This window comes from Artibeus jamaicensis, unplaced genomic scaffold (assembly GCF_021234435.1).
Source record: "Artibeus jamaicensis isolate MK-2021 breed Jamaican fruit bat unplaced genomic scaffold, CSHL_Jam_final contig_3290, whole genome shotgun sequence".
Taxonomy (NCBI): domain Eukaryota; kingdom Metazoa; phylum Chordata; class Mammalia; order Chiroptera; family Phyllostomidae; genus Artibeus; species Artibeus jamaicensis.
The window spans coordinates 1432693-1452622 of NW_026521779.1; the positions used below are offsets into that span (position 1 = coordinate 1432693).

A 19930-nucleotide genomic window follows, 5' to 3' on the forward strand; every position below is an offset into this window, starting at 1 on the left:
GGTCCGAAGGGCTGACCAGGGCACGTGTGCTCCCACTGTGTGCCACCAAGAAGAAGCTCCCTGACACGGGAGATGCCCCCTTCCTTCCTCCCCATTCCCCCAAATCTCTAAGGCAAAGGGCTGGACTGCAACTCAGGATTTGGGTTGTAAACACTGCTCCTACTCCTTCTCCTCATCTGGAAAAGAGGGGTTTGTTTGTTTAAGATTTTTATTTATTTTTTTAGAGAGAGGGGTAGGGAGGGAGAAAGAGAGGGAGAGAAACATCGATCAGTTCTCTGGGGACCTGGCCTGCAACCCAGGCATGTGCCCTGACCGGGAATTAAGCCAGCAACCCTTCAGTTCGCAGGCTGCATTCAATCCACTGAGCCACACCAGCCAGGGCAGGGCAAGGTTTCTTTTAGTTCAACAGAGCAAGATTGATGGATGCCTCCTGTGTCCAGGCACTATTGAAATGCACCAGGTTCATTCCCTGCCTTCAGTACTCACTTAGTTACTGATGGGTGTGGCCATCGGGTATAAGCCTTCAAGGAGGGGAATTTGAAAATATCTCTTCTCTAAATTATAAACACACAAATTCTCTAACCTAGCAACCCCACCTCTCGGAATTTATCCTACAAAACTGTAAACAAGAAATAGCGAACTATCACCGTCATTCCCTGTTACACAGATTTAACAGCAAGCTGAGCAGTTACTCAGTGTTTATAAAGAGGCATTAAACTACAGAACGGTCGTGTCATGCAGGGCTCTTCAGCTATAAAGCAAGTAAAGTCTTTAGATACCCATTGGAAATTACCTCCAAGATATATGTGGTGCAAAGAGTAATGCGTGCTATCTAGAGTATGGTTTGTTTCCATTTGTGTAAAAATGAAACTGTAGCCCTGGCTGGCGTGGCTCAGTTGGTTGAATGTTATCCAATAAAGCAAAAGGTCGCCAGTTCAATTCCTGGTCAGAGTACATGCCTAGGTTGTGGGCCAGTCCCCAGTTGGGGGCATGATTGATGTTTTTTCTTGCAAATCAATGTTTCTCCCCCTCTTTCTCCCTCCTTTCCCCTCTCTCTAAATTAAAAAAAAGGGAGAGAGAAATTTTGGGAGACAATGTGTCTATTCACACACGTTTGTAACATGGTTATCTCTGGAAGGAGATAACCCCTGCAGTTACCTCTATAGGAGGCACCTGCTATGGTGTGAATGTTGGTGCCCGTCCAGGTTCCCATGTTGAAATCCTGACCCCAAAGACGACGGTATTAGGAGGCAGAACATTCAGTATGTGCCTAGGTCATGAGTGTGGAGCCCTCAAGAATGGAATTAGTATTAGTTGGGGGGAGGGGTATAAAGGGACTAAAAGGTACTGTAAAAATACAATAAAAAGTATTAAAAAAAAAAAAGAATGGAATTAGTGCCCTTATAAAAAGGATTCCAGATCTCTCGCTCTGTTCCCTACGTGAGGACGCAGTGAGAGGTCAGCAGCCTGCAACCCAGGAGAGAGCCCTCACCGGAATATGACCGTGCTGACACCCTGACCTTGGACTTTCGGCCTCCAGAACTTTAAGAAATGTTGGGTGTTTTCTTTTTAAGATTTTGTTTATTTTTATTTTTTAAGATTTTCATTTATTTATTTTTAGACAGAGGGGAAGGAAGGGAGGAAGAAAGGGAAACATCAATGCGTGGTTGCCTCTTGTGTGCCCCTCATTGGGGGCGTGGCCCACAACCCAGGCACGTGCCCTGACCAGGAATGGAACTGGTGACTTTCGGTTCATAGGCCAGTGCTCAATCCACTGAGCCATACCAGCCAGGACCAGATTTTATCTTTAGGGAGAGGGGAGGAAAAAGAGGGAAAAAAGGGAGCTAGAGAAACATGGATTGGTGGCCTCTTACACTCCCCCCACTGCAGACCTGGCCCACAACCCAGCCATGTGCCCTGATCTGGAATTGGGAATCGAACAGGTGAGCTTTTGGTTTGCTGGCTGGTGCTCAATCCACTAAGCCACATCTGCTAGGGAAATGTCCACTGTTAACACGACACCCATCCCTGGCTGGGTAAATCAGTTGTTTGGAGCACTGTTCCATACACCAAAAGGCTGAAGGTTCAATTCCTGGTCAGGGCACATACCTAGGTTGCAGGTTCAATCCCCAGTTGGGGCATGTATGGAAGGTAACTGATTGATGTTTCTCACATCAATGTTTCTTTCTTTCTCTCTCTCTCCCCACCCCTCTTCCCTTCCTCTCTCTCCAAAATCAATAAACATATCCTCAGGTGAGGATAAAAAAAAAATCTAAGCTACCCAGTCTGTGGTGTATTGTTACTGCAGCCTAAACAGACTGAGTAAGCCCATCAGTGAGCTGGGGCAGGGCGCTTCTCAGTATGGTCCTTCTTAATTCTGCATCATACAAACATAGATGTTAAAATAAAATCAATCAGCCCTGGCTGGCATGGCTCAGTGGATTGAGCGCGGGCCTGTGAACCAGAGTATCACGGTTTGATTCCCAGTCAGGGCACATGCCTGGGTTGCAGGCCAGTTCCCAGCAGGGGGCGCATGAAAGGCAACCATACATTGATATTTCTCTCCCACTCTTTCTCCTCCCCTTCCCCTATCTCAAAAAATAAATAAATAAAATATTTAAAAAAAATAAAAAAAAATAAAATCAATCAAACACTGTCCACCTTGTTTAGGGTGCAAAACTCGGTAGCTGGACCCAGCCACAGAGCACACCCCCACCCATTCCACCCCAAAGTACAACCCTCACACTTGGCTTTCCTTAAGCAACTTTAATCACAAACTGAGGGGAATGGTAAAGGGGTGCAGGCTGACTCCTAGAGCGTGGTGGCTGGCTCCAGGCCACGCTCCTGGAAGTACCGGTGGGGTAGACGGGGGCGGTTTCGGGGGCTTTCCCTGAAATAGGATGTGATCCTCCCTAGTCCCTCCTGATCCCCTGTCGACGAGTCCTCCCTGTGGGTGAGAGATGATAATGCCGACCATCTCTGGGGACGGGGGCGGCCCTCCCAGGCAGGGCTGAGCCTAGCCTCCTTCCCTCCTCACAGCACCTCTGGACACCCACCACGTAACGTCTTCTGCCTCCTTCTCCAGGATGCTCTGGGCTGTGCGCCAACTGAACCGGACAAACTGGGGAAAGCCGAACACGGGCTCCACGTGCTTCCTCAACCATGCTTTTGTCTTAGGATCTAGGGGAGGGGTGGGCGGGCAGTGGTGACATCCACACAGTCCCAGCTCCTCAGACTGCCATCTGAGGCCCTATCACCTCATCTCAGGCCTCCTCTGAAGTACCTAAGGAACCTCCCACCATCTGAGACATTTTCCTGCCTCAGGACCCTCGCACAGGCAGTTCCCCCTCTGATTCTTCCCCTGGCCAACAGTTTGCTCAAGATACTACTTAAAAAGACTGCCTCTGAGACATCTCCTTTACCCCCTAAGGACAACGGTCATTAAACCAGTATGGGCGGACTTAACGGTTAACGCCTGTCTTCCCCATGTTGGCCGTGAGCTCAGTGGAGAGGGAGATCCTTGTTTGTCTCGCTCAATATTTCCCCAGGGCTTGGCCCTGCATGGCATCTACCAGGCACTCAGTAAGCAGTGAATGCTGGCAAAACTGTTTTTGGCCTGGACCTGGTTGCTTCACTTTGGCCTTACCTAAGTTCCAATCACAGACTGTGCCGTCCCACCCACCTGCCAGTCTTGCTGGGTCTTAGAAGGACCAGGGGGGTTCCTTGAACTCAACCAACAAATCTTTGAATCTGCCCCTGTGTGTCTGTTGAGGGAGGCACAATCGCTTCCACTTCAGAAAAGGAAACTGAGCTTTATCATGGGGAGAAAACCAATAGATCTGAGCTGGGGCCACTGGACATAAGCTAGTGCCCCTCATTTTGCCCCCTTTCCCTTAACAAATGCGCAGACACCCAACATGGGTCTCAAATCTCTCACCGGGGCTCCAGAGAGACAGCAGAGAGGGAGGGAGGGAAAAAGGAAGAAGGAGCCTGCTAGCTGGAAACTAGCTCTGCCACACACTGGCCATGAGCAAGTGGCCCCCAGTCTGGGCCTCAGCTTCCTCCACTGTGGAGCAGGGCAAGCAGAACCACTCTCAGGCCTGCCTTGCCACAGTTATCATCAGCACCACTACCTCAGGGCAGCTCCCAAAGCAGTCTGACCACCATTTGCTCACCATTGGGGTAGCCTGAGCCATAATCAGTGTCCAGGTCCTTTAGTTTTTCCACAAATTTCCAGTTCTTCACAGTCTGGTCTCGGGCCACCTATTGGCAAGAGAGGCACTTGGGACCTCCTTCCCTCGAGGCAGCCACACCTGTCCCCTGCCCAGAGGGATGCTAGGAGCCAGTCATGGACAGCAAGAGGGCTGACCTTGGCACAGATGCTGGCAGCGCTGACCACGGGGTAGAGGGCATCTGCCTTGGCCTTGACTGTCACCTCAATGCTGGGAAAGCGCTGCTGCAGCCTCTCCTGGTATGTCTCTGGCAGTCCCACAGTGTCCACAAATACCTGTAGCGATGACAGAAATGTATTTATTCAACAAACATTGGGATAAACAACTGTGCAAATGATCTAGCCTCATAGCCTTTGCCCACTGCTTGGAATACTCTTCTCTCAGCTTGGACCAGGCTGCATCCTTCTCTGGGGGTCTCAGCTCATGTATCATCTCCCAAAGAGGCTTTTCCTGATCAAGCTGCACCCACTGTACATTTTACTGAGCACCTACTGTATGCTATGGGCTGCATTTAATACTGGGACCTACGCAGTGAACACACCAGACAAAAATCCATGTTCTCATGGAGGGGACACCCTGGTAAGGGCTACAGACAAAAAACAAGGTAAATAATAAAGGACAGGAGAGAGTTGGAAGAAGCTGTCACTTTTTAAATTTTTATTGATAATTTTTTCAGAGAGAAACATCAGTTTGCTATTCCACTTATTCATGCATTCATTGGTTATTTTTTGTTTATGCCATGACCAGAGATCAAACCCACAACCTTGGCGTATCAGGATAATGCTCTAATCAACTGAACTATTCCTGGCAAGGGCCTAGAAGAGGTTGGCATTTTAAACAGAGGTGGGCGGTTCAGGGAAGGTCACCCTGAGGTGATGGCATTGGAATAAAAGCCTGAAAGAGATGAGGGAATGAATGAACCATGTGGATGGAGATCTAGAAAAGCGTTTGAGGCAGAGGAAACAACCAATGCAAAGGCCCTGAGGTGGGACCATGTCCAGTATGCTGGGTGGGAGTAGGAAGCCCCCATGACTGGAGCAGAGAGGAGGTCAGGGAGGTAAAAAGGAAAGTGATCTGCACAGTAGTTATTGTTCTCAGAAATCACCTTTATTATCTGCTTACCAGCTGAACATCCATCTACCTGACTTGGTCATGAACTCAAGGGTAGGGTCCTTGTTCTAGTATCGATCGTCAGATCCACATTCCAGTTCTGAATCTCAGCCGCCTCCTCAGCAAGGCCTCCCTTATTCCATTCCCTCCCTCAAGTGTTTCTACCCTTGTCATTCTCTCGAAACAGCTGGTTCTTTGCCTCTGAACATTCAATACCATGCCTACTTATATTTCTCTCCAGTAACTTAATCTCATTCTCCTCCCCCTGACTGTGAATTTTCCTGACTTAATTTCTTTTATTTTTTAAATTTTATTTATTTATCTTTAGAGGGGCAGGGAAGGAGAGAGGGAGAGAAACATCAATGTATGGTTGCCTTTTTTGTGCGTCCCCTGCTGGGAACTGGCCTGCAGGGAACCAGCCTGCAAACCCGGTATGTGCCCTGACTGGGATTCGAACCGCGATTGTCTGGTTTGCAGGCCCGCGCTCAATCCACTGAGCTACACCAGCCAGGGCTTCCTGACTTAATTTCTATGGTGATCAGAAAATCAAAATGTTTAGGTTTACATTTTGAGAAAGTGATGGTCGGCTGCTGCTGTATTGGGAGAAGATTATAGGGGAGGGCACTGAAGATGGGGCAGGTGTCCAGGACTGGAGAGTGCCCTACACTAGGACAGGTGGACAGATGTGAGACTCGTTCTAGACACTGAGCCTTTAGATATGGGTGAGGCTGGGGGCCCCACCATGGTCCTCAGTGGGACACATATTTAGGGTAGGAAAAGCAGTAGAAAGTCAACAGCAGCAACAAATATTACTGAGGTACTTACTACAGATATGTCTGATGCTGAATTGCCCCCTGCACTCCCCACATTATCCTGAGGTGATCAAATGGAGCAACCCACAATTAGCTCACCTGAGCAACTTTCACGCCCTGGTCCAACGCAAACTGAACCAGCCCAGTGGCTGTATCATGGGACAGAGAGTTCAGGTTGTATTTAACCCTGCAGTAGGGGATAGAGTGCGGTCAACCTCATTTCAGCCATTGATCCCTTCCAGCCCAGTTTGGCTGCCCCTCCGCCCTGGCCCCTCCCAGGGACCCCTCACCGCCCAAGCATGCTGGTAGAGATGAGATTTGGAGACAGCACGTCGAGTGCCCAGCCCACAAAGTCCCCATCCTCCTCCATTTTCGCAAAAAGCCTGTCCCGCTCGCTCTCCGACAGGGTTTTTGAGTCTGAGAGAAGGGTTGGGAGAGAAGGAGAGTGGCTGGGTCTCCCAATTCCTGTTCCCTCCCTCCAGTTTAGACCCACCCCTACACATACACCAAAGACTCACCTGCCACTTTCAGGGCCTCCAGATCTGCCAGGCGTGACAGGGGACAATAACAAATGGCATAGACCATGGGGCCTGCGGAAATGGGGGTTCAACTATTGAGCCATCCCTGTTTCATCATCACATTTTCCGATACCATCACCAATGTCATGGCTAGCACCACTATCACCCCGCCCCCACCACCACCCTATCCAGTGCAATTCCGGCTCCCATTTCGGTGTAGTTTGCATCCCTCGTATCACGTCCCTCCTTCACCCCGGCCCTTGAGGCGCACCCAGCACCGGGCCCCGGCCCGCTTCATCGACGCCCAGGACGCACGGCTCCTTGCGACACACTGCGGGCACAGGTGAGTTCAGACGACAGCGCCCTGTATTGTCTCTCTCCAGCTCTCTGAAATCCATGCCGTCAAGGTGGCCGCCACCAACTGCAGGAACTAGGTGTGCAAGCTCAGATCTGGGCGCGTTTTCCGCGAGCCCAACCAATCCGCGTACAGGACACGCCCCCAACGCGCCCGCCGTGCCGCGTAGACGTTTACGCAGCTACAGCCTACGCCACTGCCGTGCAGCTTCCTGGGAATCGTAGTTCCGGAGGTCGAGGGCAGAGCTCTGAGTTTGGAAAACCAGGTGGTAAGGGTCGCTTTCGAAGCTCCGCCCCGAGGTTTCAGAACTCCGGACTCAGCTCTCTTCTTCCCCTCACCACCCGTAAGCTCCAGACTTAGGGACCCAGTTCTCCCTTCCAGGTTTCCGCCTCATCTGCGCCCCTCATTGACCTTCTTTTGTTGCCGCCCACCCTGGGGAGTTGCCAGACCACCCCGGCCTGCTTTCTCTGTGCCCGGCTCTCACCCGGACTCAGGGCCTCCAGTCGCAGTCGATCGGCTTGCAGGATGAACAGTCCCGTTGCCGGCAGGGCCGCACCTGCACCAGGTTCTCGCGGTCCATGAACACTGGGCCCGGCGCTGTGCCCAGTACCTCACGGCTGCGCTCCTGCTTGCCCAGGTCGCAAAGGCAGCGCCACTTTCCCCACGGGCCAAAGATCGAGTCCTCCGCGTCTAGAGATGGAGGAACCAGGTCGGGGGCGGGGCACCTACCCCCAGGCCCTCCTCTAGGGAGAAAGGAAGCTGAAGACACTACAGCAACAGCTCATGTTTGCAGCGCTGTGCCTCTGTGCCAGGCGCCCTGCCATAAAGGATCTCATGTAGTCTTCCCATTAGTCCCAGGTGGAGAAACTGAGACCTAGAAAGAGCAAGCCATTCTTCTGATCTCACACATCTGGTGAGTGACCCAGAGGGACTGCACACTGACACTTCCCACCTGTGCCAGTTGGGACTGTGGTACAACGCTCTTCGTGCCCACCCTCAGAAGCTGACTCCCGTCTTCAAGGACATAATCATAAGCCTTTTCAGCGGGTACCGTGCCACCTGACCAGCAGGTCTGTCAGGTGGTAAGTTAAATGACATAATTACCATAATAAAGATACTTAAAGCCCCCGCAGTGTGCTAGCTCTTAGAACAAACACAGTGAGTATGGTCACTTTTAAAACAACTACAACTTACTGAGCGCTTAACCACTCCCTTTACAGGGTTCTTTCTCTGACTTTTCCCTAGCATCTGTGAGAGAGGCTTTAACTCACCAAGCATCCATCACATAACAGTGGCATCTTTTCATTCCTCTGTCAGTCCTTTTCGGCCTTGGCATATGCTGTTCCCGCTCCCTGGCAACACTCTTTCCCCCAAATCTTGGTGTTTTTTTACATTATTATTTTCTTGTCGTGCCTGATGCATTGGTTACCTATCTTCTTCAGCCAGGCTTCTTCTCAGACTTCAGAAGTTGACCTGACACCTTCTTTATCTCCGACCTTCCCGTCACTTATCCATGTCTTTATGGATGTGTCTGCTTGGGTCCTGCTCACACCCCCTCTCCCTGTGTAAGTTGCTTAAAGGCACTCTTTATTTCAATTTACGAATGAGAAAACAGCCTCAGAGAAAAGTGGCCCGTCCAACGGAGGCCGCCCGTGCTGAGCTGGGCAAAGATCTGAAGTCTACAGAGGAGGATCTGTTCGCAGCCACCTGACAAAGCGGGGCAGGGGGGCATCTTTCTGCACCGTCACACCCGCGGCCTGCGGTTACCTTTCCCCTGAAGCTGCAGCCGTAACTGCTCCCAGGTGTCGCCTTCTCCCTGATCGCCAAAGTAATGGTAGTCGGGGGACACTTGGACAGGCGTTATCAGCAGGAGGAACATCAGGGGCGACAGCAGTAGCGCAGCTGGGCTCCGGGCCATGCCGGCCTCCAACCGCCCCCGCCACGCTCCGGGGCCTAGCCCCGCGCGGAGACTGCGGGGCCCTCACAACCCTCGCGGGTGGGCGTGGTGGGCGCGGCCCGCGGCTGCGCGTCTCCCCCAGCCCAGCCGCAGACCCGCCTGCTCCGCTCCCCCTCCACTAGGTTGGCAGTGGACCCGACCGCTCCTCTCGTCACCACCCCCGGCCCTGAGCGTCATGGTTCGGGCCGCGCATAAAAGGCTCAGCTGTCCTGGGAGCACTTGTCTCTGAGAACGCGAGTCAGCTAGTCTGCTTCTCTGTGTGTCCCACCCTTCCCCACGCAGGTAGGGACGCCTGGGGCGCACCGGCCTGGGAGGAAGCCCTAGCAGCCTCTCCGGCCCTCTCCAGACTTCAGCGCTGGCCGCCTTTGTTTTTCACCCAACGTGGTGGCCGCCTTTGTCCTTGGGGTGGGGTGGGGAAATCGAGGCCGGGGCCTTGGCGAGCTTCCCATCCCCTGCTTGCCAAGGGCCCCCCCCCCCCCGCGGTGAGCCCGCATCACCACATGCTAATGGAAAGCTTGGTGGCTGCCGCTGAACCGCTCTTGCTGACTGGAGGCGTGGGAGGAGGGGGGGCGGGTCTCCCTTGGTCTAAAAGCCGTGCAGAGTCGGTACCAAGGAGGGTTCGGGACAGTAAGGTAGCCTCAGCCTCACCGGGCCCAGCACGCAGGGTGACCTTCAGCAGCGAGGACAAAGGGTCTTTCGCGGGCACACTGACCGGGCGGTGGGGGTGGAGGGGGGTCTCAGCTTTCAGTAATGGCCTCCGGAAACGCTCACATCGGAAAGCCCGCCCCGGACTTCCAGGCCACCGCCGTGGTGGATGGCGCCTTCAAGGAGGTGAAGCTTTCAGATTACAAAGGTGAGGGCAGCTTGGAGGGGCCCAGGAGGGGCGGAGCCCTGGCATCGAGGGGGTTGGGCCCTCACTCCTCTATTCCTGCCCCCTCCTCCAGGCAAATACGTGGTCCTCTTTTTCTACCCTTTGGACTTCACTTTTGTGTGCCCCACGGAAATCATCGCTTTCAGCGAGCATGCTGAGGACTTCCGCAAGTTGGGCTGCGAGGTGCTGGGGGTCTCTGTAGACTCGCAGTTCACCCACCTGGCTTGGTATGAGTGGGAACCAGCAGAGAGGGATGGTGCAGCCAAACCTACACCTCTACAGGGTCCGAGCTGTGTATTCTTGTTGCTGTCGCTCAACCTCTGTACCTCCCTTGCCCATCTTGAAAATAATGGATATAATGACGCCCAGATTCTTAATGATGATGAGGACAGTAATTAGCATGTGGAATTTAGTTAATTGGTGTGGAGTTACAAACGCTTTATCTCACTAAGGGCAAAGCAGCCTCCCTCCCAAGAACTATTTCAAGAAGGTGGCAACTCCACTTGAAGGGCAATGAATGGCTGGTCCTCAGGTCACAGCTAGAGACAAAGGAGGTTGGGGGCTCTGTCCTAAGATGCCGCAGACCACAGCAAATTCGAAAACACTTTATCGGAATGAGAGCATTAGCTTGTCTTCCCAGCTGTGGAAACAACCCCCTGCACCCACTTCAGGGTGGGGTGGGTGGGGCTGGGTGGGGCTCCCTGAGCCTTGCTCTAAAGCCTCTTATCTCTCTCCCCCAGCAACCCCTCTCCAGCCTTTATCACACCCGGGCCCACAGGGTGAGGACCCTGCTATGCCAGGTATCCTGAGGTCTCAGTCCTGTCTCTCCCACCCCCAGGATTAACACCCCCCGGAAGGAGGGAGGCTTGGGTCCTCTGAATATTCCCCTGTTGGCTGATGTAACCAGAAGCTTGTCCCGTGATTATGGTGTGCTGAAGAAAGATGAGGGGATTGCCTACAGGTACTGTGGGGTGCTCAGGGAACCCCCATCCGTAGGGTGAGGGGACCACTCTTGGGTGATGCCCTCCCTGCCCCACACGTGCGGCTGGCAGGGATATGATGCTGCCTCCCATGGCCTTGCGAGTGGGAGCTCTCAGATCTTCACTGTGCACCCGTATATCTTCAGGGGCCTCTTTATCATTGATGGCAAAGGTGTCCTTCGCCAGATCACCGTCAATGATTTGCCTGTGGGGCGCTCTGTGGATGAGGCTCTTCGGCTGGTACAGGCCTTTCAGTACACAGATGAGCATGGGGAAGGTGAGTGGGCACACATTTACATGTGTTCACACGTGGGCACACATGCAGCCCTCTCTGTCCCTTTGTGGACACCTGTGTGACATGGATGTGAGGGCCCCAAAGATGATTCAGTTCAGGGCCTTATCTGCAGGAAGTTTCTAGTCTGGTGGGGGGAGATACCCTAATATGAGGGTGGGGAGCTGGGAGCTAATAATAAAAATCTATAGAGAAGGTATTTGAGAAGGTATGTGCCAAGGCAGGCTTGAATAAAATTAGTTGGATCAGAACCTGGCCATAGTCTTTCAAAGTCTAGTGGGGGTGAGGATTAGGGGAAAAGATGGGGCGAAAGGGGCCAAAAAGAAATAAAAATGTCAGCCAGAAATGTACATCTGGGCTTGGGGCTTCTATCCACATACGGTATGGTGTTGGGCCTGGACCACTTGGCTTTGGGCTTTTCTTCTGCACCTCGAATCTTGCTTCACTTCTCACTGCTGTCCTGCCTTGAATATGGGACCGTAGCCTCACACGTGCCTTCTTGTCTTCCCACAGTCTGTCCCGCTGGCTGGAAGCCAGGCAGTGACACGATCAAGCCCAATGTGGATGACAGCAAGGAATACTTCTCCAAACACAACTAGGCTGACAAACAGGCACCAAGCTTGGGCTCTTGGACCCCACCTGGGTGCCCCGTGCTGGCCCAGGAAAGGCCAGATCTGCCCCTTTACATTCTACAGTCTGTGACCTGAAAGGGCTAGTCCTAGGCCTTTTCATATTCCTAGCTGAGTGGTGAATGGTAACCCATCCCTGGAGCTTCCCAACCAGGCACAGGCCTAGAGGTGACCAATAAAGTATTAGGGACAGATGTGAGTCTGTTGGTGTGGTCTGTCCTGTAGACTTCCTTGCTCATCCCTGTTTTCTCCAAGCTCTGGCCTGAGAAACTGGCTCTGTAGTTACTCATCTGCACCACAAGGCGGCAGTCTTACCCCATATTTGCTTTCCTTTTTTTGGCCTAAGGGTAGTTTATAGGGTGAGGAGGGCTGTTTGCCCCTTACCCAGAGCAAGTCCCTGGACTTGGCCTTGGAGGGTAGTTCCCAGATCTAGTCATCAGCCAGGCTGTGTTCAAGTGTCGTTTAAGAGATGTGATCCTTCCTGGCTTTCTTTATCAGGAAAATGGTAGTAAAGACAACCGAGCCAGATCATCATGCATGTGAAAAGAGATCAAGTGAAGCTTGGCCCAGTGAATGGTTACTAGGGCAGGTTCCTCGGCCTGAAGGAAGAGTTGAGTCTTATGGGAAAGAGTGTGCATGAGCAGAACTAAGAGTGGGAGCTCAAACTATATGCACAGTGGGCAAACTCTGCCCCACCACAGGTCAGAAGGGCTGCATGTGGCTGCCTGTCAGCCCCTAGGGTGAAAGGGTGAGGGTTAGGCTAGGAGGCAGGTGTCAGGAGCAAGGAAGTTTTCCCCGAGTGGAGTTTGATGTATGTGCCAGGCAAGTGGTGTTTCTACTCTGGGCCCCCATTTCCTTCCACAGAACTGGGTAGACAAGTTCATTTAATCCATAGGCCCATTAATATTGCTATCCAGCTTAATACCCACTGAAGTCACTAATCTCAGCCTTGAAATTTTATCTCCACTTCTGTTCAAGGCCCTGTGTGGTCTTTCCTGACCTCGCCTCCATCCTCCCGGTTTATTCATTCCAAATACACTGGCTTCTTACTGTTGTTCTTTAACAGGCTGGTCTTGCTCTGGCCACAGGAACTGCATGTGTTCCCTCTATGCAGAATGCTGTTACCCGGGATTTTCTCAAGGCTGGGCTTCAAATCTGGTTTCATTAAAGGTCCATGTTCCCAATCCATTATCCAAAGCAGCTCATCTTCCCTGCCCCATCACTACTACTTTGATCTGTGTCTCCTCAGCACTTAGCCACCATCTATGAATAATGTTCCCTTGTTTACTCTGTCTGCCTGCTGTGGTCCGGACTGTCTCCGGGGCCAGGTTGTTCAGTAGTTTATAAATAAATTAATAAAGTGTCTGTTCTGCCCATCCTGCCCCTGTTGCCTAGTTTCTCTGCTGTTCTGAGTGCTTCCAGCTCCTAGGCCAGCCTGCCCTCTTGGGGGTCGCACCAGCTGCCCTCATTCCCATTCCAGTTGCGGGGCAAGGAGCCCCGTGAGAGCTTCGAAGGCGCCCTGGGGCCAGAGAAGCCGCCCCAGCAGGACCAGACCTGGCAGTCGCCCCGATCCTGGCCTGGCACCGGGAGGGGAAACTGGCAGGCGGGTGCCGCCCTTCCTGGCGAGGGTGAAGGGGACCGAGGCGGCAAGGACGTGCAGGGAGCAGCAACCCCTCACCCAGGTCAAGTCAGACAAGCGTGGGCGCGGTGGGGCCAGGGAGCCAGCCAGAGAAGGGAGGCTCTAGGTGACTCTCTGCACCCAAAGGCTGGGCCCGCCCACCTCGGACGCTCTGGACCCAAGCCTGGGGCTTTCCGGGCCCTGGCAGCCGCCCGCCTGGGAAAATCCCGGCCTCCTTCCGGGCGCCGAGGCCCTTGCCCGGCAGAGCGGGGGAGGGGATTCCCGGAATCTGCCCGGAGACCGCCTTCGCGTCATTTGGCAGCATCCACCCATATATGGGCAGCGCTTCCGTTGCGTCACAGGGAAAGCCCCGGCGTGCGCTGCTAGGCGGGGCCGCGCTTGCGCACTGCGCGAATTGCCCTAGGCATCCTGCCCCAGGTGTTGGGGTGGGTGGGTTGCGTATCCGCCCTGGACTTTCCTACTCCTGGGATCTCGGAACGCGAAGGATTGTGAGATCCTTGGGCAGAGCTGGCGAGGGGACGCAAATATAGAAGCGAGCCACAAACATCATTGGGGTGGGGACATCCCAATACTCTCCTCCCTACGTCCACCCGGGCTTGGAAAAAAAGACAACAGATATTAATAAAGAACTTTTTACTTAAATAGATTCAATAAAAAGTCAGGACAACAAACACACACACACAAACACATCTTAAAATAAACTATTTAGGGAGTAAGTTCGTGTTTCTTCTCCACAGTACGGTGCAGAGGAGGAAGGGCAGGGGGCGCGGGTCTCCTCCCCAGTGTCCCCGCAGGCTTGAGTACCGGACGGCGGAACCAGCTCCGCCGCGATCGCCCCCTCCTCCCCTCTCTGTTAAATACACAAATATATTATATTCAATATGAATCGTGTCCGTTTCCAGGAGAAAAAAAAAACATACAAAAAAAAAAAAACGTGAAAGGGGGCTTGTAAACGTCGAGGTGGAAGGACTGGGCGCAGAGCCGGCGGGCAGGAGTCCAGTGTTGTTTTCGGCGCCCCCCAACCCTGGGACCGGTGCCCACCGCCTGCCCCCCTCACCCTGTGGGAGGCGTGCGTCCAGCCGTCCAGGCTGGGGGAGGGGGAATGTCCGTACGGAGAAGGGGTGCTCAGAAAGCATGTCCCTTGACCCCAAGGAGCAGCTGGCAGCCATTGCTGACGTGGGTCATGACCTTCTGCTTGAGCTGGGCCACCTGCTCCCGGAGGAGACCCGCAGTGCTCGAGAGCCCCGCGTTCTCGGCCTTGAGCGTCTTCACCTTGTCCTCCAGGCGCGCGATGCGCTCCAGCTTCCGCTTCCGGCACTTGGTGGCCGCCAGCCGGTTCCGCAGCCGCTTGCGCTCCACTTTGATGCGCTCTTGGTCTTCCATGTTGATGGGGGACACTGGCGGCGTGGCGTCGCGGCTGCGCGCCTCAGGCACGGTCTGTGGTTCCTCCTTGAAGGTGGAGGCGCCGCGGCCCAGGCCCAGCTGCGCTGGGTGGCCGCCGGCGAAGGGCGGCGCGTGTGGGAGGTAGCTGATGGTGGCCGTCGGATACGAGCTGCCGGTCCCGACGGCGGCCCCGGCGCCTCCGGAGGGCGCAGAGGCTGGGGAATAGCTGCTGAGGTTGGTGTAGACGGGAGGAGGCTCCGGGCCGGCATAGACACCCCCGGGCCCCGCTGGGGGTCCCCCGCTGGCGCCCAGGGACACGTTGGGGGGCGTCACGTGGTTCATCTTGTGCAGGTCGTCCAGGGCTTTGACAAAGCCGTCGGCAAAGCCCTCCTGCTCCTCGGTGACGCCGCCCCCTGCGCCCCCCGCACTTCCACCGCTGCCACCCCCGCGAGGGTAAAAGTACTGTCCCGGGGGCGTGGGCGTCGTCGTGATCACGCCGTTGCTGTTGGGGACAATCAGGCGCTCCAGCTCTGATGAGGCGAGCTTAAGCGACGCTCCTGTGTCCGAGCTCTGGCCGGAAAAGTAGCTGCCACCACCGCTGCCCTCTGGACCGGGGCCGCGCGCCCCAGGTGCTTTCAGACCTCGGTAAGGGTCGGTCAGGTTAAGCGCCAGGCTAGGTTTCAGGAGTTTGTAGTCGTGTAGAGAGAGGCCGCCCGGAGCCCGGCCGTATCCCGCGGTTGTGTATGAGTCGTCGTGGTAGAAGGGCTGTTCCATTTTAGTGCACATCCGGGCGGCCCAGGCGGTCTGGGGGTGGTCCCTGCGGGGCCGCCCCGGGCCTCGCTGCGGCGAGCGGCGCGCTGTCCTCGGCGGTGGCTTCACTGGGTACCTGGAAGCGTGGTCCCTAGGGCTGGCACGGGCCGGGAGAGGCCAGTGGGACGCCGTGCGCGGAAGCTCTGTACGGCTTCGCGAGTCCCTAGACCCCTCTCCGGCGCGCTTGCTTTCTTGGTGTCGCTTCCCCCTGCTTCCCGCTCCCTGCTGGCTCTGACGCCGGCCTGCCGCGCTCAAGGTCCCAGCCGCTCAGCCGGAGCCACACGCCTTTATACGGCGATTGTCAGCTGCGGAAGTGCGCTCCGATTGGCCGTCGCGCGAGCCCCCAGCGCCCCCCTCCTCGAGCGTGGGGAAGGGGAGGAGGCGGCTCGCGTCACTGTCAGGAAGCGCGTGTCCTTGTAAACAGCGGCCACGGGCTGGGTGGTTTGGCGAGGCTGCAGGGGGAGGGGCTCGGGGGACCCCGGGGCGCGCGAGGAAGGGGATGCTGGGACCGTCCGAGGCACACCGGGAGCGGCTCTGGGGTGGGGTTAGTGACGATACCCCTGAGTACGCGATGAGGGGCTTGAGGAACTGGTACAGAGCAAGTGTTTGGGGGTGGGGGTGGCGGGGGTCCCAAGTTGTACACAGAAGGCGTGAAGAATCCGTAGTATCTGAGAGTGGCTGGAGTGCTATGGATAGAGAGACAGGAGGGTTAAGCAGGGTAAGTGGGAGAGCCGTAAGGGGCGAGATGCCTGGCTCAGGAATTGAGTAGGGGTCCCGAGTAGAGTACCCCACTCTACTGAGGGAGTGAACTCAGGAAAAATGTGTATGTGGGGAGGGGGGCGCGGGATGAAAAGGGTGTACGGGAAGGAGCTTGGAGACTCATTACGCAACGTATGAGTAGGGGTCCGGGAGTCCATGGGACAGGCTGATGTCCGCCGTAAACGGGAAAGGGGATCTAGATATGCATACAGGGAATGAGGGTCTGGGATGCAGGGAGTCAGGGAAAATGTGTGTGGTAGAAGAGGGGGACACTGTCACAGGTTGGGGTCATCTGCGAAGCTCTGATGAAGGGGAATTCTGATGAGATGACCATGACAGAGGGTCCTCGGTTGAGACATGAGGGAGAGGAGGGTCGTTGAGGACCCTGAGGAACTGGACTGCTGGATCTTCCGTGACTGGTGCCCTCTCTTGTGCGTGACCTCCAGGCGTCTGTATACTCTGTCCCTATCCCGGAGGCCTCCCCAGTAACCCTGGGCTTGACCGACACCACGTCGGCTCCCCGGTGCCTGGACCCAGCCCCAAGGCCGGGGCGCGGTCGCCAGCCCCACTTCTTCCTTAGAAACAGGCCGGGGAAGAACTCGGCGGCAGGAAATGTGGCAACAGCCCTGGGGGAAGGAGCCCGGCCCAGTCTCCGTCACTCGGATCCTACGGGACCTTGTACCCCACCCTGAGTCGGGCTGGGTTCTGTGCCACAGAAGAGGAAGCTGGGCGCGGGACCCCCTCGGAGGCCGGGGTGCACTGAACACGCCCAGCCTCAGAGGCTTCCAGTCACCATCCCCCCACTCCAGCAATGGTACCGCCTGCGGTGCCCGCGGGCAATCTTGGGGGCTGGCAGTCAGGGGACAGTTCCATTAGCCCGACAGAGGGGGACGCGCAGGGGAGTGGGTCCTGGTCACCATGGCAACAGGACGGAGTCTGCGCTTGGAGGGGGGAGGGGGTCCCCGAAGTCGTCCCCGAAGCCCATATAAGGGCACAGGAAGGGGTGGGGCCAGTCATGTCCCTGGGCCCCCTGCCAGGAGCCGGGAGCCCGGGTATCTGCCAGGTCCCAGGGCGCGCCCGGCCCCCGACGGCTAGTCCTGACCAGCCCCAGCCTCCGGCCCCAGGGCCCCCACGGCCGCCTGGCCCGGCCCCACCCAGTCGCTCTGGGGCTGTGTCCTGCCAGGCCCGGCCCGACCCGACCCGACCCAGCCCTGCAGGTCTCCACCTGCCCACGGCCTGGGTCGGACTTCGCCCCTGGCCCGACTGAGCGCGGAGGAGGCGGGCCAATGCCTCCAGGCGTCCCTGGCGCCTGGGCGGGCTGGCACGGCTGCCTCCTCCCTGGGGCGGGGTACTCATCTTTTCTGCCAGGAGATCTGGGGCCTCTCCCCACAAGCAACTCTAGGCGCTGGGGTGCCCCCTCCCTCACCCTTGTGGGCCAGGGCCCCTACTCCGGTTTTAGTCTGGGGGTATGGTCGACCATCCAGAATACCGGAAGGGCTTCCCTCCCTCCCCAGGGTATCTCCTTCATCTGAGGGCTCCGCTTTCCTCTCGTCAGAAGGGACCTGAAAATCCAAGGGGAGAATCTGGGGGGACCCAGAGCACCCTCCCCAGTAAGGACTGGGTGGAGGTTTAGATGATGAGGCTTCAAGTTAGACTTACAGTGGAACTTCCCAACAGTTGAAATGTGAGCCAGTGCAACAAGAGGTGAGAAGCTGAGTCTCTTTCTCTCAGAGAGAGGCCTGTATCTTCTGGAATGAGGGAAGTTTCCTTAGGGTAAGGAGATGCTAAGGGATGGGGCTACTTTGTAGGGCAGGCACAGAACTCACCAAAGGGTGGGGGAGAGAAGGAAAATGAAAGAGGTGAAAGAGAAACTGAGCTATGTGGGGGCATGGGGAAGTCCAGTGGAGCAGTGGAGCTGGGGAGGAAGGTCCCCTAAGAATCTGGGGGCATCCCTGTCTTTGGTCTTTGGAGGTACTTGTGACCCCTGGGTGCCTCCTCCCCTCCCCCCCTAGCTTGAACTGCTCCCCTCCCTGCTCCAGGCTCAAGGGAGATTCCAGCGGGCCGCTGAGTCTGGCAGGCGTGCTGCCAAGGCCTGTGTCTCCCGCCCATGCTAATAACTGCAGCTGACATCTGGCCAGGGCCCTGCGGGGGCGCAGTGGGCAGGATTGGGGGACTGGGCAGGTCTGGCCAGAGGGCAGCATCTCATGAAGCCAACCTGCAGGTCCCACGGGCCAGGAGGCCACGGTGAGTCAGCCCTGGACAGTGCTGAGGCTGGCCAGACCAGGGGAGTCTTGGAGAACTGTGAGTCTGGCCCAGAGAGGGGCAAGATGAAGGGCAAGAACTCAGCAAGGATAAGTGGGTGTATGGGGGTCGGAGTCAGGGCAGGGAGAGATGGCTGAAGAGACAAACTGGGGGCAGGGTTAGCGTCATGCAGTGAGCAATGACACTTATGATAGGCAGACAGAGAAATAATAATTATTATTTTAATAGCTAACACTTATATAGCTCTTGCCATGGGCCAGACACTCTTCTAAGTGGTTTAAGTAGACTAACTAATTGCCTGCTTCCAGCCACCCAGCAAAATGCATGCTATGTATCCCCATTTAACAGAAGAGAAAACTGAGGCACGGGAAGGTAAAGAACTTGCTGGATGTCCCACAGCTGTGAATGCTGGAGTTGAGATACACCTGAGCTGTCTAGCTCCAGGGTGTTAGCCACTACGCTGTGCGCAGTCACAGGCAGAGAGGCTTTTATGCAGACCAACTGTATGCCAAGCTTTGCAGGCCCTTTCAGGTAGGGTCTTCTTTAATCCAGAGAGAAATGGCACTGGGCACATACTGGAAGGGTGCTGCTGGGTGGGGGGACAGGGGCTGGGCACATAGTGGAGGGGTGCTGGTGAGTGGGGGAACAGGCCAGCACATTGGAATGGGGTTGGGTGGCTCCGTGCACTCTGCATGGATGTTTGAGCAGGGGGTGGGAACGGGCCAGCCGGGGAGGGCGGGGCCCAGCACAGCTGGTACAGCCGGTTCCAGGCCCCTGCCAGTCTCACTTTGTGGCCTGAGCACCACCCCCTCATACCGCCCTACTGGCTCTACTGGCGCCAAGGCCCCTAGAAGAGGGTGTGAGGATAGCCCCCTCCCCTCCTAGTCTGGGTGTCCAGATCTAGCTGGGAACTGCCCAGGCCTTGGGCTCCAGAGCAGCATCTGGAGGAGGACTCTGTGCCTAGGCTGCCCCCCCCCCCATACTCAGGGGCCCAGGGCCTGGGGTGGGGACAGGATAAGGGGGAAGTTCATCTACCCCCACCCACGGATCTCTCCGGGGCTTTCGACTTTGACATGAGGGACTTCTCCTTCTTATAAATAGTCTAGTGACCCCCTCCCCCTTGGCCCCACTGACTGGTGGGGCCCTCACCAGGAAAGTGGGCTGGGGGCTGCTAGTGAGTCAGCCAGTGGGCAGGCCAGAGCGAGAACCCACAAGTCAGAGCACCCAACCTCCCGCGTCCCTGCCCCTGGGTGTGGACAGGCAGCTGGGCAGGAAGAGGCTGAGAATCACGGAGGCCCTCCCCCAGGAACCCCTGGCCTGC

General features: G+C 55.9%; 4 protein-coding genes across 6 annotated transcripts; 1 reads left to right on the forward strand and 3 right to left on the reverse strand.

The window, feature by feature from the left end:
* Nucleotides 1-2746: 2746 nt before the first annotated feature.
* On the reverse strand, nucleotides 2747-7245 carry RNASEH2A (ribonuclease H2 subunit A). Its single transcript, XM_037145741.2, has 8 exons — nucleotides 6944-7245; nucleotides 6673-6744; nucleotides 6445-6571; nucleotides 6254-6341; nucleotides 4370-4507; nucleotides 4176-4263; nucleotides 3057-3180; nucleotides 2747-2947 (listed from the first exon to the last, which is right to left on the reverse strand). The coding sequence occupies exons 1-8, from the start codon at nucleotides 7068-7070 to the stop codon at nucleotides 2812-2814; spliced, it is 900 nt and encodes a 299-aa protein (XP_037001636.2). The 5' UTR covers nucleotides 7071-7245; the 3' UTR covers nucleotides 2747-2811.
* Nucleotides 6673-9068, reverse strand: THSD8 (thrombospondin type 1 domain containing 8). 2 transcript variants are annotated; one of them, XM_037145746.2, is made up of 3 exons: nucleotides 8795-9068; nucleotides 7512-7717; nucleotides 6673-6744 (listed from the first exon to the last, which is right to left on the reverse strand). In XM_037145746.2, exons 1-2 carry the CDS (start codon nucleotides 8943-8945, stop codon nucleotides 7518-7520), a joined length of 351 nt encoding a protein of 116 aa, XP_037001641.1. In that variant the 5' UTR covers nucleotides 8946-9068; the 3' UTR covers nucleotides 6673-6744; nucleotides 7512-7517. The 2 variants fall into 2 exon arrangements, with proteins under 2 accessions (XP_037001641.1, XP_037001640.1); XM_037145745.2 differs by lacking the exon at nucleotides 6673-6744 and adding an exon at nucleotides 7184-7274.
* Nucleotides 9069-9169: 101 nt separating this feature from the next.
* PRDX2 (peroxiredoxin 2) lies at nucleotides 9170-11950 on the forward strand. 2 transcript variants are annotated; one of them, XM_037145743.2, is made up of 6 exons: nucleotides 9170-9266; nucleotides 9715-9837; nucleotides 9929-10082; nucleotides 10694-10816; nucleotides 10982-11112; nucleotides 11641-11950. In XM_037145743.2, the coding sequence occupies exons 2-6, from the start codon at nucleotides 9735-9737 to the stop codon at nucleotides 11724-11726; spliced, it is 597 nt and encodes a 198-aa protein (XP_037001638.1). In that variant the 5' UTR covers nucleotides 9170-9266; nucleotides 9715-9734; the 3' UTR covers nucleotides 11727-11950. The 2 variants fall into 2 exon arrangements, with proteins under 2 accessions (XP_037001638.1, XP_037001639.1); XM_037145744.2 differs by having other exon boundaries at nucleotides 9176-9266; nucleotides 9726-9837.
* Nucleotides 11951-14013: 2063 nt separating this feature from the next.
* JUNB (JunB proto-oncogene, AP-1 transcription factor subunit) lies at nucleotides 14014-15859 on the reverse strand. The gene has a single exon (XM_037145740.2). The coding sequence runs from the start codon at nucleotides 15562-15564 to the stop codon at nucleotides 14521-14523; it is 1044 nt and encodes a 347-aa protein (XP_037001635.2). The 5' UTR covers nucleotides 15565-15859; the 3' UTR covers nucleotides 14014-14520.
* Between the last annotated feature and the right edge of the window lie 4071 nt (nucleotides 15860-19930).

Coding starts and splice junctions, on each gene's coding strand:
- RNASEH2A (XM_037145741.2), bottom strand. CDS start 7,070: ATGGATTTCAGAGAGCTGGAGAGAGACAATACAGGGCGCTGTCGTCTG. Junction 6,572..6,672: donor GGAGGCCCTGAAAGTGGCAG/GTGAGTCTTTGG, acceptor CCCTTCTCTCAG/ACTCAAAAACCCTGTCGGAG. Junction 4,508..6,253: donor AGGGCGTGAAAGTTGCTCAG/GTGAGCTAATTG, acceptor TCATCGCTACAG/GTATTTGTGGACACTGTGGG.
- PRDX2 (XM_037145743.2), top strand. CDS start 9,735: ATGGCCTCCGGAAACGCTCACATCGGAAAGCCCGCCCCGGACTTCCAG. Junction 9,838..9,928: donor GAAGCTTTCAGATTACAAAG/GTGAGGGCAGCT, acceptor CCCCTCCTCCAG/GCAAATACGTGGTCCTCTTT. Junction 10,817..10,981: donor GATGAGGGGATTGCCTACAG/GTACTGTGGGGT, acceptor GTATATCTTCAG/GGGCCTCTTTATCATTGATG.
- THSD8 (XM_037145746.2), bottom strand. CDS start 8,945: ATGGCCCGGAGCCCAGCTGCGCTACTGCTGTCGCCCCTGATGTTCCTC. Junction 7,718..8,794: donor GCTGCAGCTTCAGGGGAAAG/GTAACCGCAGGC, acceptor CTCCATCTCTAG/ACGCGGAGGACTCGATCTTT.
- JUNB (XM_037145740.2), bottom strand. CDS start 15,564: ATGTGCACTAAAATGGAACAGCCCTTCTACCACGACGACTCATACACA.